This window comes from Ranitomeya variabilis, chromosome 1 (genome assembly GCF_051348905.1).
Source record: "Ranitomeya variabilis isolate aRanVar5 chromosome 1, aRanVar5.hap1, whole genome shotgun sequence".
Taxonomy (NCBI): Eukaryota; Metazoa; Chordata; class Amphibia; order Anura; family Dendrobatidae; genus Ranitomeya; species Ranitomeya variabilis.
This window is the reverse complement of record NC_135232.1, coordinates 1,022,618,077-1,022,634,930: the sequence shown is the minus strand read 5'-3', so window position 1 is coordinate 1,022,634,930 and position 16,854 is coordinate 1,022,618,077. Positions and strand designations below refer to the sequence as shown.

The 16,854-nt window shown below is 43.9% G+C and overlaps 1 protein-coding gene across 1 annotated transcript in view; it reads left to right on the top strand.

Annotated features, from left to right (window-relative positions):
- Positions 1–6,040, top strand: part of LOC143793010 (cytochrome P450 3A29-like) — a 104,939-nt gene extending 98,899 nt beyond the window's left edge. Inside the window, exons 12-13 of the mRNA XM_077279563.1 lie at positions 129–291; positions 4,908–6,040. Coding sequence (XP_077135678.1) covers positions 129–291; positions 4,908–5,003 — 259 coding nt within the window. The 3' untranslated portion in view covers positions 5,004–6,040. The remainder of the gene's footprint in view (positions 1–128; positions 292–4,907) is intronic.
- The last annotated feature ends 10,814 nt before the right edge of the window (positions 6,041–16,854 follow it).

Here is a 16,854-nt window from a genome sequence, read left to right as displayed (position 1 = left end):
TGCAATCGATGGGTTATGATAGCTTTATTCTAACATGTTTCGAGGTTATTACATTATAGTTGAAATGTTAAGCTGGTCATGCAGTATTCATTTTATTACGTTTTGTGTTATATCTTTTTCATGCACAGATTTAGTAAAGAGAACAGAGAGACACGAGACCCCTACATCTTCCTACCCTTTGGAGCTGGACCACGGAACTGCATAGGGATGAGATTTGCCATGATCAATATGAAATCAGTCATCTCCCTGCTACTGCAGAATTTCTCTTTCAGAACTTGCAAAGACACTCCAGTAAGTATACAGTCATGGGCAAAAATGTTGGTACACTTGAAATTGTTCCAGAAAATTAAGTATTTCTCCAAGAAAATTATTGCAATTACACATGTTTTGTTATACACAAGTTTATTTCCTTTGAATGTATTGGAACAACACCAAAAACCCAAATATGGGCCAGACAAAATTGTTTTCACCTTTCCAAAATTGTGGGTAAGCAACTTTGTTTCAAGCATGTGATGCTCGTTCAAACTTATCTGTGGCCAGCAACAGGTGTCTTATGAAACCAGATAAAAAAGGGGATCAGTTGACTCAATCTTTGCATTGTGTGTCTGTGTGTGCCACACTAAGTATGGGGAACAGAAAAAGAAGAAGAGAACTGTCTGAGGACTTCAGAGCCAAAATTGTTGAAAAATATCAGAAATCTTAAGGTTACAAGTTCATCTCCAGAGATCTTGATGTTCCTTTGTTCACGGTGCACAACATAACCTAGAAGTTTACAACACATGGCACAGTAGCTAGTATACCTGGATGTGGACAGCAGAGAAAAATTGATGAAAGGTTGCAGCGCAGGATAGTCAGATGGTCTATAAGAAGCCCCTATCAAGTTCCAAAGAAATTAAAGGTGTCAGGCAGGATCAGCGTGCATCAATGTCAGAGCAAAATATCCATCGACATTTGAATGAAATGAAACGCTACGGCAGGAGACCAGGAGAACCCTACTGCTGACACAGAGATATAAAAAAGCTAGACTTATATTTGCCAAAATGTACGTGAGTAACCAAAATCTTTCTGTGAAAGCGTCTTGTGGACAGATGAAACCATGGTAGAGCTTTATGGCAAAGCACATCGGTCTACGGTTTACCGAAAATGGAATGAGGCCTACAAAAGAAAAGAACACAGTACTAGAGACGAGCGAACCCTTTAAGGTTCGGTTATGCTTGCCTATCTTCTCGATGTTCGCCGAACATATACGAACACCATTGAATTCAATAGAAGGCAAAACCAAATGTACAGACAACACATTCAGGGTGGCCCAAAAGCTGCCAAAACAGCTCAAATTAGGGGCAGACATCAGGAAAAGTGGCATCAATTGACCCATCAATTGCACTATAAATAAATAATACAAAAAAATTAATGTGGGTTCCCCGGTATTTTTGATTACCAGCCAGGCAAAACTGACTGCTACAGGCTGCAATGCTCAGCTGTCAGTGTTAGCAAGGCCTGTTATCAAGAATAGATGGGTGCCCACGCTGTTCTTTTAATTATTTAAATAAATAATTAAAACAAACAGCGTGGAGTCCCCCCCATTTTTGACAACCAGCTAAGCTAAAACTGACAGCTGGTGGGTGGTACTCTCAGGCTGGTAAGAGGCCATGGATATTGGCCCCCAACCTAAAAATAGCAACCCGCAGCTGCCCAGAAATGGCACATCTATTAGAAAAAGCCTTAACCGAAAACAGTGAGATCATTACTGAGCAAGTAGATCCAGATAGGAGCATTGCATATGGTGAAGATCTCCTTCTATGCGCTGTATGGTATATTTTGTCCACCTCTCTTCGGTCTTCCATTGCTAAGAATCATGAGCCCATTCTTGAATGGAGATCCGGTGAAGAGCTTCTTTTGGGGGCAGTCGTGCCATGAGAAGCGTCTGGTTCATGTACGTCCAGTTTGGCTGCCAGTGTCACTATCTTCTTTACCAGGTCTCGTAGTTGCTGACTTGTTGGGTGCTAACATCTCCGAAAGAAGACAAACGGAGATGATATCTCCACATAGTCCAGACCATTATTCCAATGACATGTTCCCAGGACCCTCCCCACCTTGAGGAAGTTTCTTCTTGTACACAAATTTGAAGATGGACCCAGAGAGGTTATCTTTAGTTCTCAAGTGATCGGATGAAGAGAACGTCAAGGCGGAGGCATCTTCCAAGTCTCTACTTTCCACCGACCAGAAGGAAGAACTCCAATTTGTCTTTGAATCTTCCAAGGTGGTAGCTGGTCTCGCCGGGTCAGAGAGAGACTTTGCAACTCTTGATTCTTGGTACAACACCCACTTTGTCCTGCTCTGAGGATGTTTTGGTGGATAGAGGCATTCTAATCATAAAGAAGATGAAGTTTGTAACCTTTCTTCTAGTGGACTGGAGAGAACATGGTTCTGTAGAAAAGCCGTGGCAGAGCATGAAGAAGGGTCTGACTCTACTTTTTCTGCAGAGAGTCCTCGCGGGCTTGAAAGAGAGGAGGCACTAATGGCGGCAGCCTTGCACAATCCCTCTTTCCATTCCATGCAGGGACACCGACATACTCAACGCCTCGGCCAAGCGGGGAACTCCACCATGTCCGACTTCCTGTTCTGTTCCTATGCATGCTGCACAGGCTTCCCTGTGGCACATCTAGTGCACTCGCATTCCCTTGTTCCTAAAGGGGCAGAATGTGTACTTTGGAAATACCCCCAGCCAATATCTGGGAGGCATCTTGTAAACATGGCACCCTCACCAGTAGGGAGGTGTCTGAGCAACACCCTGTAGTTCACTACATTGTGTGTGCAATTGTATGTTGCTAGGTCCCCCGTCCTAGTGTCCTGTTTAGTTGGTACATAAAGCTGAACCCCTGGTCCTTGTGTGGTCAGGGCCTGAACCTAAGCCCCTGGTCCTTGTGCAGCTAGGGCCTGAACTTGAAACTGCACTTGGCAGTCCCTGAGCCCAAAACTGCAACTGGTGGTCCCTGTAGCCTGACACCGCTCCCGGAGGTTCCTGTGCCTGAAGTTGCATCTGCAGTATGTCAACCTTGACACCACTCTGGCAGTACCTGAATACTGAAGCCGCACTGGCAGTACATGAACCCTGAAGCTGCACCGGCAGTACATGAACCCTGAAGATGCACCAGCAGTACATGAACCCTGGACCTACGCCAGCCGTACCTGTACCCTGAAGTCGCACCGGCTGAACCTGAACCTGAAACCGTTCTGGTGTTACTTGAACGTGTACCAGTGTCTGTCCTTTTTAGTGTTTCAGAGTCTGTACTTGTTCCAGTATTCAAATCCAGCCCTGTCTGTGATTCCATGTTTGTATCCGTTTTGCCCGAGGAGTCTGGACAGCGTCTGTATCCTGTACTGCCAGTTACTCTAAGCCCAGACCTGATCCTGGGGTCAGCAGCTGCTGTACAGGGGACTGCCTAGGAGTGGTACCAGGTGGCTATCTGCAGCTTAAGTCTAACTCCACCAAAGACAAGGTAGCCGCTTAGCCACACCCCTCCTTGGTAAGCCCGGCAATTGTATTGCACTCAGATCAATGTTATTCTCTGGGGCCGTACAGATGTCTGATTTTTTCCTTGAAAGAATCGGTCTGCGGAAAAAAATAACAGCATGTCTGGTTTTGACATCTGAGTGCAGTCCAATTTCCGCACATTGACAAAATCAAGAAGATGGAGAAATTTGGATCTTCATCCTCTCCTCACAGTAAGCTCCGATACTCTGTTCTGAAAGAATTGGATTACACAATGCTGACACTCTGATCAGACTCTATGCAAATGACACTATGATCAAACTTTGATCAATCAACCCCATTCTCTCAGATGAGATAATCTACGTCCATCTGCACCTGTTTTTTAAGCTTGCAAGCACTGCTATAAAGCTAGTCGGACCGCTGGATCTGGTGTCCCTGCCTTACCCCGACGGTATACCAGTAAATCTGCCTCTGTTTGGAAAATATGAGAGTGTGCAGTTTGGGCCAGTGGCACATTCATGCTGCCAGCCTGTACGGTTAAAGGGAATCTGTCATCGGGATTTTGCTATGTAATCTAAAAACACAGATTTCAGCGATGCTTCTCTTATCAAGCTCCATATTTTTGTTTGCTCGCAATTATTGTTTTAGTACCAGGAGCTTATCACTGCTGGGACACAGCAGGGCATGCCTCCTGGTCTGGCAAAAACCCCTGCTGTGATTGGCACTTCACTGACTATGGACATTGTACACACAGAGCCTGGGGTGGGCGGGAGCAGCTTCCCCAGCTCTGCTGTATTGCTAAATCTAAAAACTCTTTGCCAGAATGGCTGCAGTCAGAAAACGAAGTGATACATTGTTGGATTCAGCATCTTTTTGCTTACATAAGGCTTCTCCCAGATGAGGAGGCAAAAACTTGCTGACAGATTCCTTTTAATCTTCAGAAGCACACCTCCCCATGGCAAGCAGGAGGCAAGGGAGCAGTGCCCTCGTGAGAAACAGTTTGAAAATAATGGGAATATGTCAGTAGGATTTGACCTAGGCAAGCATAGGTACTGTAGGATGCATATATGCCTGGGGGTCAGTGCCGGAGGGTGAAGTGAAGACTGCGACAGCACTTATATGCCCACCAGTGCACTTGCAAAGTTAATTTGCATATGAATTTCACAGCAAGGCAGCATTTGATATAGGCAAAAAGGTATCCCTGGAAAGCTTTAACACATCCCTATCCTGCAGTACCTCTGGGCAAATTTTACTGACAGATTCCCTTTAAAACATCATTAACATGTAAAACTAGCTTCTATATAATGGTAATACAAGTCTTAGGACTCGTTCACATCTTTGTGGATGAAAATATAAATAATCTTTTCTACTCTCATGTGAATGTACCCTTAACCTGATAAATCTAATTTTACAGATCCCTCTGGAAATTGACACCCGAGGATTCCTAAAGACAACAAAACCTATTATACTCAACCTCGTGTCCAGAGAAGCCCCGAAGACTGAAAGTTAGATGCCAAAGACCGCTATGTGTGGGGCACCGATATCGGTACTAAACAGAGTACAAATGAGTTGTCTGGAATACTCTATAATCAGAGAATGTGCAGAAAGGCGAGGAGCGTGCATGTAAATCTTGCAAATACCTAAGAAAAATGATGAATAGATGCATGTAACGTTCAGTATCAAATCTTTCTTGTACATCCTTGTCTTTTTTGCGGACAGATATCAAACCCAGTCTTCAGCGTCTGGGCCGTCCCGTGACTCTGTATGTATGGCACTGAAGAGAATGTGTTTCATTACCACTGTCCAGCAGATAATGTTTTCATGTATAAAGCTTCTTACAGCCACTTATTGGTCTATATGAAATTGTAGGATGGGTTGTTATTACCAGCTACACATCACTAACCGCACTGATTACTATAAGGAAAATAAATATTATTGATCTTTTGTAAAATTATTTAAATACAGTCATATCTTATGAAAGGTAATATTGTTATAGGAGAAAAAAAATGCCCGACAGCAATGCTCCCACATCAAGAGAAACTAGAACATAATGTAGGGCAATGTAAAATAATAACTGATGCAAACGTCATGTACTGTACATTCAATTTTACCAACATTTTGAGAATGCGAATCTGTGCTGTATACGTTCAATATACTTCATGTAAGTCGCAGGGACAGAAAACACATTCTCTTCTGCCATGTAATGCAATATAAAGACTAATAAAGCCAAAATAATTTAGGGTATGTGTCAAACATTTGCTTCTTTTTGACACATGGCTGAAAGTGATGGATTGCGCTTACATGACTAAATGGAGATGTTAAGGGGTTGAACACTACTGGATAACTCCTTCTTAAATGCTAAAGTGGTCCCATTAAACAACGGGACAGAAATATCAATGTCGGCATTCCTTTGGGTAGGAATCCTTAAACCACAAGGGTTCATTTCCACCTTATATATGCTTTCAACAAGTATTGAATCTAATCCTTTAGCGGTAAGGGACTGATGTTAAATTCTGATTCCTTCCATTAAAGATGAGAACTGGAAGTAGACACTGAAGTCCCCTCTCCATGTCTCTCCTTCTGCTAATAATAAAATGCTTCTGAGTTGCCCGCCAGGGCAATGGGGATAGTCGGTACCGGGTCCGGTCGCACTTAAAGGGGCATGTCACAGTGGCTGCGACCCGGTCCGTGGCCCTGGGCCCTCACATAAAAGGGGGAAAGGTCTTTAAAAGGGAAGTTGGTAATAAAGTCTATTTGTGACACCACCTGTGGCTCTCGGTCAGAGGGACCAACACTAAAGGGGTCCTCTGGGGTGATGCTGTTGCAGCAAGATGGTGATGTTTCCCACAGGTGAAGTGGGGTCCCCAGGGCTCCCAGGATGTATGGCAAGGATGGTGGGTTGCCAATAAATAATGGATGACACAGAGTTGCAGTCCTTACCTGGTTTACTGATGTGTTATGATCCCAATGGCAGAGGATCTCTGATATTCCGGCAAGATAGAAAACATATAAATACTGCTCTAGGGAGGTGGAAAACTGGGCTAACCGCATACCTGATCCTGACACAAACAACTAAAAGTAGCCGGTGAACGTGCCTACGTTGGTTCTAGACGTCTCGAGCCAGCCGGAGAACGGACCACCCCTAAAGGGAAAAAATAAGACCTCGCTTGCCTCCAGAGAAATTGAACCCCAAAGATATAGAAAGCCCCCAACAAATGAGGAAAACACAAACGTAGAGATGAACTAGATTCAGCAAAGTGAGGCCCAATAGTCTAGATAGCAGAAAATAGATAGTGGACTATGCGGTTAGCAGAAAACCCTACAAAACATCCACGCTGAACATTCAAGAACCCCCACACCGACTGACGGTGTGGAGGGAGAATATCAGCCCCCTAGAGCTTCCAGCGAGTCAAAAATCAAATTTAAAGTAAGCTGGACAAAAACACTGAATAATGCAAACGATCCAAATTGTACAAAGCAGACTTAGCTTTTCTTGCATGAGGCAGACTGAAAGGAATCCGGAGGAGACCAAATAGGTCTGGATACAATGATGCCAGGCAAGAGACTGAGTCCAGAGGAGACTCAAATAGGAAACACCCGCTGCTTAATGACACAGCTGGAGCTCAGGCCTGCAACAAGACATACCTAACACAATACCGTTAGTGACCACCAGAGGGAGCCCAGAAACACAGTTCACAACACTGATGGTAACAGACCTCAGTCCAGGGTACCGGCAACAGGTGCAGAAGAGCCTAGGCAGCCTGAAAACAAGTAGTAATCTCCCTTGGCAGGTCAGGTTGGGAGCCTTCCTCTATGCGCTGGTTTTCTGGTCCCTTGCTACCTGTAGTTCGCTGGCAAGGTACCCCTTTCTTTCTCCTGTCCTGGGACAGTACCTGCGCGGCAGGCAGCTTGAGTTGTTCCCACACCGTTGCCCCAACGCGCGTTTCGCGTCGGCTTCGTCAGTTGGACGAAGCCGACGCGAAACACGCGTTGGGGCAACGGTGTGGTTCCTTCATGATGCCAACATATGGGTAAGAATCTAGGGATGGGATTGATTGTTTGATTAGTGAGCTTATGAGCCTGTGTACAGGGCTAATGCATTTTCCTATACGGTCCCATTTGATCCCCGGTTCAATGCCTGTATTACCCACTGCACTATGCATTTGATTTTTTGTATATGGCATTAGTTGTGATCCGCGCCGTCTTCTGGTCTGTGCTACCTATCTTTGTCTGAAACTGTTTGTACTTTTTATGAATTAATCTGCATATACCAATTGTTGTTATTTTGTGATTTAATAAAATATTAAAGTATTTATTTATGGACATGTACTCCATTTTGGTTTGTTCTATATGTACAATGACAGTTTTTGGGCAATTCACTGTCCATTAACCTATTGTCCATTTTTAAACCTGCAATAAACATAGTCAAACATTTTTACACAGGTAACAGCAATTATTGACATTTTTACTAGTCCCTATAACGGGCTGGGTTTTGACCTATGGTGCTACGAGTAGAGCTACGCAGTCCCTTGTCTAACATGTCTGCTGTTGCTGTTGTGTACCCACTAGTGTCTGTGTTACTTGTAGGCCTACGTTGTATTGGCAAATTGGGCAAGCGTCTGCGACTTCTTAGATTTACTATGGGTCTGACAGATTCACCGATAGCAGAGGGTGGATTCTCTGGTTCCACTGCTGGTGTGACACCTGTTGCTTGAGCCTGCTGGTCTAGAGTCTCATTTTGTATTGGTATTTCCAACTGGGGAAAAGTCAAAACAGGCACCACTATGGCTTGACATACTTGAGTCCAAGACTGGGGAAAATCTCCAAGAACAGTATGGATTTTCTTTTCTTCTTCTTCTTCTGTAGGTTGAGAAGTACCTGGGTCTTTTTCCTTGTCTCTCAGTTTATCAGGGCATACTTTAAGATGATCCCTTAATGCCGCAGTCAAAGTTTCTCCTCCATCTTTGCTTATAAGACACACTTTAGCATTGTAAAAGTTTGATGGTAAGATGGTATATGGTTCTGCTTCTCACTGGTCATCGATTTTGTGCATTCTCCTTTTACACTTTAGCACTTGTTCACCTAGTGACAAGGGAATTGCAGGGGCACGTTGATTGTAGTTTCTCTCTAGTTTTTGTCTTGCCTGGGACAAGCTTCTTTTTACACACTCTTGTACTTGGCGGTATTTCTGTTGTCGCTCGGTATCCCAATCTGCATCTGGTGAAGTTGTTTCTGGGGTTAGGACTCCCATATCAAGATCAACAGGTAATTTGCAAGTTCTTCCTCTCATCAGGTAGGCTGGAGTGCAGTTGGTGGAATTCACTGGGATGTGATTGTACAGATCTACTAAGTCTGGCAACTTCTATGGCCATAAGTTTTTTTCTTCCAAAGGCAAGGTTTTCAGTAAGTCAATTACCACTTGGTTCATCTTTCCACACATACCATTTGTTTGTGGGTTATACGGTGTTGCTCTTATCTTCTTGCATCCGTACAGGTTGCAGAACTCCTGGAACACTTCCGCTTCAAAGGCTGGGCCTTGGTCGGTAAGTACCTTCTCAGGGTAACCATGTGGTTGAAAAAGTGTTGTTGGAAGGCTTTGGCTGCCGTCTTCGCTGTCTGGTCCTTGACAGGCACGACTACCAGGAATCTGGAGTAATGGTCCACAATGGTCAGAGCATATACATAGCCTGACCACCAGTTCAAGTGGCTGTTTGGTGACTATGGGCTGTAGGGGAGCCCTCTGGCTGTCACGGTCCTTTCTGCGCAGGTTGCATAGGCCGCACTCTGTGCACCACTTTTCAATGGCTTTTCTTATGACTATCCAGTAGAACCTTCCACGAAGTAGGACCTCTAACTTCTTCCATCCGAAGTGTCCTTCACCATTGTGGTACGCTTCCAGAACCATTGGCGCATCTTGTCTCGGGACTACAATCTGCAAGACCAACTAGTGAGTGCATGGGTCGATATTCCTCCGGCAAAGCTTAACGTCGTTGATAAACAATTTGCCCTTCTCCTTCCACTGCTGTTGAGTCTCTTGTGGAGCATCTGGACCAGGGTGTGAATCTGCTTGCGTTAGCAGCTCTTTTACCAGACGGACTGCTGGGTCACTATCCTGCATCTCTGCCCATCGATGGTGGGGCAATGGGTTCAGCGTGGCTTCTGGCTTGTTATTGCGCTTGTTCCTCACATAACGGGAATACTGAGTCGCCCCGGGGCGATGGAAAGCTGGTAACTCAATCTTTTCAAGGGCTTCCGGATCTTCCCCCACCTCTGGTAAGTTGGACATCGTGGACAGCGCATCGGCATTTTCATTCTTGTGCCCTGCACGGTACTTGATGGTAAATTCATAGTTGGACAAACGGGCCATCCATCGCTGCTCCAATGCACCTAGTTTTGCTGTCTCCAGGTGTGTCAGCGGATTGTTGTCTGTGAAAACTGTGAATCTTGCTGAGGCCAGGTAGTGTTTGAAGCGCTCTCTTACTGCCCAGAATATGGTGAGGACCTCCAACTTGAAGGAACTGTAGTTTTCAGGGTTCATTTCAGTGGGACAAAGCCTCCTGCTGGCATAGGCAATTACTCTTTCTTTGCCATTCTGTACCTGGGACAGCACTGCTCCCAATCCCACGTTGCTGGCATCCATGTAGAGCACAAACGGTTGGTTATAGTCAGGGTAGCCCAGTACCTCATCTCCCGTGAGAGCCAACTTCAACCAAGTGAAGGACCCTTCCAGCCTATCGTTCCACTCAAACGGAGGACCCTTGCTCTTGGTCTTCTTAGATTGGCCCACTACCAGGTCTTGCAAGAGTGCGGCTATCGTCGTGAAGTCTTTAATGAACCTTCGGTAGTAGCCTACCAACCTGATGAACTGCCGTATTTCATGGATGTTGCTGGGTTTCGGCCAGTCCCTGATCACGGTGACCTTGCCAGGGTCTGGTGCCACTTCTTCAGAGCTTACCACAAGGCCCTGGTACTGCACTTTGGGCTTTGACAGGTGACACTTAGATGGCTTTACCTTCAGGCCAAAGTTAGACAGAGCTTCAAACACATCGGCCAGGTGTTTCAGGTGGTCTTCATAGGTCTTGGAAAAGACGATGACATCATCCAGGTGCAACAGGACGGTTTCAAAATTCTCGTGCCCGAGACAGCACTCCATCATCCTCTGGAATGTTCCTGATGCGTTGCACAGTATAAACGGCATGTAGTTGAATTCAGAGAGGCCCATCGGTGTCGTGAAGGCAGTCTTTTCTTTATCCGCCTCTGCTACGGGAACCTGCCAATACCCACTAGTGAGATCGAAGGTGGAGAAATAGCAGATTTTAAAGCAACTAATGACTCTTCGATTCTGGGTAACGGGTATGCAACCTTGTGTGTAATGTGGTTTATCTGCCTGTAATCAATACACATCCTCATTGTACCATCCTTTTTCCTGATGAGAACTAATGGAGCTGCCCAGGGGCTACAACTATCTCTGATTACCCCAGCCTCCTTCATCTCTCATAACAAACTTTTGGCACATTGGTAGCGAGCTGGAGGTACAGGCTGGTACCTTTCTTTACTGGGTGGATGACCTCCAGTGGGGATATGATGTTGAACCCCTTTTACCTCCCCAAAATCTAGTGGGTGTTTGCTGAATACCCGCTCATACTCATGGACCACCCGGTAAGCCCCTTGTTTTTGGTGTGATTGTAACGGAGTACCACCCCCGCTCTGATTTCATAGACCATACTTCATTAACATTTCCTACCCTGCTTCTGGTGGGGGGCATTGTGTTCATTTGCTGCTCTCTGCAGGGGGCTTCTCAGACTGGCTGGGACAGTGGGACTGGACATTTGGAGCCTCTTTTGTACTTTCAGCTCCAGGTAACAAATGTTTGAGGGTGGGTGTGAGCCCCTCCACCCATCCAAGGGGCTGATCACTAGAGGGCGGAACAATAAGCCCATTGATATACTATCATTCTTCTGGGACCTGTGTGGTGTGAGGAGCTAGGATCTGCTGCTGCGGCCAGATCCTGGTGCCTGTCTATGAACTAGTGTTTTGTTTTCCCTGGAGTCGGATTATCGGGTGTCGCCCTGGATTTGTTATTTTGTTGCGGCCTTATTGTAAGTTGAAGAACCTGATCACTGTTTGCCGGAATATTCTCTCAGTTGCAATAAAGGTCTCTTGGATTATTCATCGGTCTGCTGTCCCTCCTTGCTCTGTCGCACACCCCGTCACAGTGATGAGGTACAATCAGTGCCCACGTGTAATTTTTGAAACCAGTCCTCCATTTGTCCTGCAGAGCCATTGTCCTCCGCCCCGGTTGGATGGGACCAAGGGTTCTGTTGCCTGTATTGCATTATTATTAACAGTAAACGGTTTAGCAAGTGTGGCATATCTGGGTAAGTGGACCTCTTTCTCTCCAAAACGAATTGAAGAAAAAAGAGAAGTGGCCACAATAAAATAGAAAAAGCACAAACGCACCTTCTGTACCAGCACCGTCTGACAGAAGAGTGAGGACTGCAGCCCATCGGCGACCATGGATTATGTCTTCTGAATGATCTAGACAACATCACAGGTGTCGGGCGGAAACACGGTGCCGACATAATGTGTTTTTTTTTATTGGGGTCATTTAAAGGGAACCTGTCACCTGAATTTGGCGGGTCCTTTTTTGGGTCATATGGGTGGTGTTTTCGGGTCTTTTATAAAACATATATACAGTGTATATATATATATATATATATATATATATATATATATATATATATATATGTCAGTGAGACACACATATATATATATTTATATTTAATTCAGCGCTAGATAGCAGAAAAGCCGGTAATTCAATTTCCTATCTCCCTCACAAATCCGACAGGATATGAGACATGGTTTACATACAGTAAACCATCTCATATCCCTTCTTTTATTACATATTCCTCTTTACTAATGTAAGAAGTATCTTTGTGTCAAATTTTGGGGCTCTAGCTATTAAAGGGTTAAATCCCGGAAAAAATTGGCGTGGGCTCCCGCGCAATTTTCTCCGCCAGAGTGGGAAAGCCAGTGACTGAGGGCAGATATTAATAGCCTAGAGAGGGACCATGGTTATAGGACCCCCCCCCTCGGCTAAAAACATCTGCCCCAGCCACCCCAGAAAGGGCACATCTGTAAGATGCGCCTATTCTGGCACTTAGCCTCTTTCTTCCCACTCCCGTGTAGCGGTGGGATATGGGGTAATAAAGGGTTAATGTCACCTTGCTATTGTAAGGTGACATTAAGCCAGGTTAATAATGGAGAGGCATCAATTATGACACCTATCCATTATTAATCCAATAGTACGAAATGGTTAATAAAACACACACACATTATTAAAAAGTATTTTAATGAAATAAAGACATAGGGTGTTTTAATATTTTATTATACTCTTAATCCACCTGAAGATCCTTGTCACCTGAAATAAAGATAAAAAAACAAACAACAATATTCCATACCTTCCGTCGTTACAGTCTTGTCCCACGCTGTAAATCAATCTGAAGGGGTTAAATCATTTTACACCCAGGAGCTCTGCTAATGCAGCTGTGCTCCTGACTGTAAAACTTGGTGAATGAATGGAATGCTGGGGAATGTACTGTAGTTATCTCGAGTGACGGTGATGCGCCCTCTGCTGGTTGAACTCATATGAACTCGAGCGTGGGAAAATATTCTGAAAAGTTCCCAGGCTCGAGTTCATATGAGTTCATCCAGCAGAAAAAACACTACTAACCTGCAGATATGGTGTTAATCTACAGGTTATTAGAGTTACTAACCTGGCCGGCGCCTGCATTTAGCTGAACACTGCAGGGAGAAATTTAACTTTATCCCCCCTCCCTATACAGAGCGTCCGCTGTAACCGTGCTCCCCCGCACTGTCTCACAGCCAGCCCCAGTGCACAGCGAGTATCAGTCAGGGCCGGGGACGCGGTTACAGCGGCTGCCCTGTATGCTTAAAGCGGTAACTGAACTAGTGCCGCCCTGTGACTGAAACCGAATCCTGACAGGGAAAATAAAGTTAATTTTCTTCCCGTAATGTTCGGCTAAGTTCAGATGCCGGGCAGGTTAATAATGTTATTAATCTGCAGACTGACCCTATATCTGCAGTTTAATAGCGTTTTTTTCTGGTGACAGGTCCCTTTAAATAAGTAGTTTTACTGTATCTCTAGATGATTCAGCAAATAAAGACTGGATCTCTGGGCTTGACTTGGTTTTCTTACACAGACACAGGACATATATAGATGGATGTGGTAGTAAAGGAAACACCATGAGGTGACATACACATTACTTGGGATATTTTTGTCAGCCTGATGTTTTTATTGCTTACTTGTTAATGTACTGTGTTATTTTGTTGTTATACACCGTTATTATGTATGTTCCCAGGATATTCACATTTCCATTTAGTCATCGTGATGGCGGTGATATTGCCTACATAAAGGACAGGATTCTATACAAGTCAGTTTGTTAGTTACTCTATTGTACGTGGATACATATGGTACTTTCTTTTTCTTGCAAGAAACACTTTGTACATGTCTAGAAATGTATATCTATTTTACTATATTTTGGAATATAAGTAACTTGTTCTACAACAGTTGTTGATAAAACGAATTGAAGAAAAAAGAGAAGTGGCCACAATAAAATAGAAAAAGCACAAACGCATCTTCTGTACCAGCACCGTCTGACAGAAGAGTGAGGACTGCAGCCCATCGGCGACCATGGATTATGTCTTCTGAATGATCTAGACAACATCACAGGTGTTGGGCAGAGACACATTGCCGACATAATGTTTTTTTTTTTATTGGGATCATTTAAGAAGGGGTTGTCCAGTAGTGGACACCCCCTTTAATGGTGTTTTCCTACAACAGATTACATTAGCTACACAGGAGATAGGCAGGGCTGGTTTTAGACAAAGAGTATAATGCAGCCTCCATAGAGTATAATGCAGCCCCCATAGAGTATAACACAGTCTCAAGTAGAATAATGCAGCCTCCATATTGTATAGTGCAGCCTCAAATAATATGATGCACACCCCATATTACTCTAGTATTGTAGCCACCATGTACTCACTGATTTAAAAATAAATACTCACCTCTCCTCATTCACCCACTGTTCCAGTCTTTTCAGCGCATCTACTCAGTATCCACTCCACTGCTAGGCAGAGCGTGGCACGTGATGAAGTGTCATCATTGCGCCCCCTGTGTCAGAAGCAAAGGGGGAATGATGGAAGAGAGCATCACCTGACTCTCTCTACTCCATCATTGATTTCAACTGTATCGACATCTATGATTAGCGGCATGCCACTGGCTGGGGGCCCCTTGTGGATTGGGAACCCTAGGCAAATACTTAGTTTGCCTGCCCTTAATGCCGGCCCAGAAGATAAGTGATGTGTCAACACTGGAAGCCCTACCACTTCCACCCACACATATAACTGAAGAGGGTCCAAATCCCCTGTTTCAGCTATACCATTCAGACTGCTATAAGCACTGACACTGTATACATTTAAAATAATCAGTCAAGAATGGTGCACTCTGTTCGAAGAGGTGGTGCCCGAAGGGGAAAATCTAGCAAATGAAAAATGGTAATCTTCAGCACTTAAAAAATACAGAGAATCACAGGTTCATATGATAATCCTTTTAATGTACAGCCGACATAAGGGAAATATAGACATCAATCCATCCAACGTTTCAGCATATCTGCCTTTATCAAGGAGGTCTGTGGTGTGGTGATGTCGGCGTGCTCGCGGCGGTTACATGTGATCCATGTTCATCGTCTCCTCTGCATCCCTATGTCTGGCTCCGCCCCGACCACCTCCTACTCTGTCACATGGTTCAGGTCCTGGTTGTTACCTGGTTAGTTACCCGACTCTTTACTCAGCTCCCTTGCTGCTGTGTGCAGCTTTCCCGCAGCAGTAATACCCGGGAGTTGTGACAATACTCTGAAGGGGCTACTTTATATTCTGTGGTTGGGCTGCATTGTGCTATATGAGGGGGGCTGAATTTTACCCTATGAGGGGGCTACATTATATTCTATGGGGGGCTGCATTATACCTTAGGGGGTTGTATTATATTTTGTGGGGGGGCTGCATTATACTCTATGAGGGGGCTGCATTATATTCCATGAGAAAGGCTATATTATATTCTATGAGGGGTGCTACTTTATATTCTATGAGGGGACTACTTTATATTCTATAAGGGAGTCTACATGATATTCTATGAGGGGGCTACTTTATATTCTATGACGGGGCTACCCCAACCCCAGCTAAATAATTAACACATGTACTACCTTATATTACACCCTGTTATTAGCGTGTTTCACCACACAATTGATGGTCTTGCATTTATTTCTATGTAGATACATAGTGGGCCCCATGAATGATTTTCTCTGGTGGGTCCAAGGTGCTCCAGTCCAACGCTGATCATGCTGTTCACATTTTGACATCATGAGACCAAGACGATACTTATCAATTTATGAACAGTACTTTGCTATTGCGAGGCTACAAACAGAATTTTCTCAAACGGAATTGTCCATTGAGCTTGGAGTGTAAGTGTCATCAGCAGGTTACAACACAGTCACAGAAAGGCAGAGAAGTGGACCTCCTTTGGTCACATACCACACTGATGACCGCTTTATTGTAAACAATGCCTTTCAGAACCGGACGATGAATGCTACAAAACTCCAGTAACATCTAAAGGGGACCTGTCAGCAGGATTGTGCATAGTAACCTGATTAATACTGATTAAAATGATACCTTGGTTGATGAAATCCGTCTTGTGGTTGTTGTTTTATCTTTATTTTCCATTTTAAGTTAATGATATGCCCGTGCTAAGGGGCGGCCTGTGGGGGGTCTTCGTGTGGTGCTCTGATTAGGTATTCGTAATGCAGAAAAAAAGGTGTAAAAATAATTTTTATTATAATATATAATAATAGAATTTTATATATATATATATATATATATATATATATATATATATATATATATATATATATAGTGCCCATAAATAAATATTATTATGAAAAAACAATAAAAGTACAGTGTAAAAAAAATAAGATGCATCAGCAGTCAAAAAATAAAAAGGTTATAGCTCTTAGAATAAAGCAATGCAAAAATAATTATTTTTTCTACAAAATAATTTTTATTGCGTAAAAGCGCCAAAACATAAAAAAAAATAAATGTGGTATTGCTGTAATCATATTGACCCCGAAGAATAAAGCTGTCTTATCAATTTTACCATACACAAAACGGCATTAAAAAAAAAGACCAAAACCAAACCCTGCATTGTCGGTTTTTGTTTATTTTGCCTCCTAAAAATCGGAATTAGAAAGCGATCAAAAAATGTCATGAGCCCAAAAATGGTGCCAATA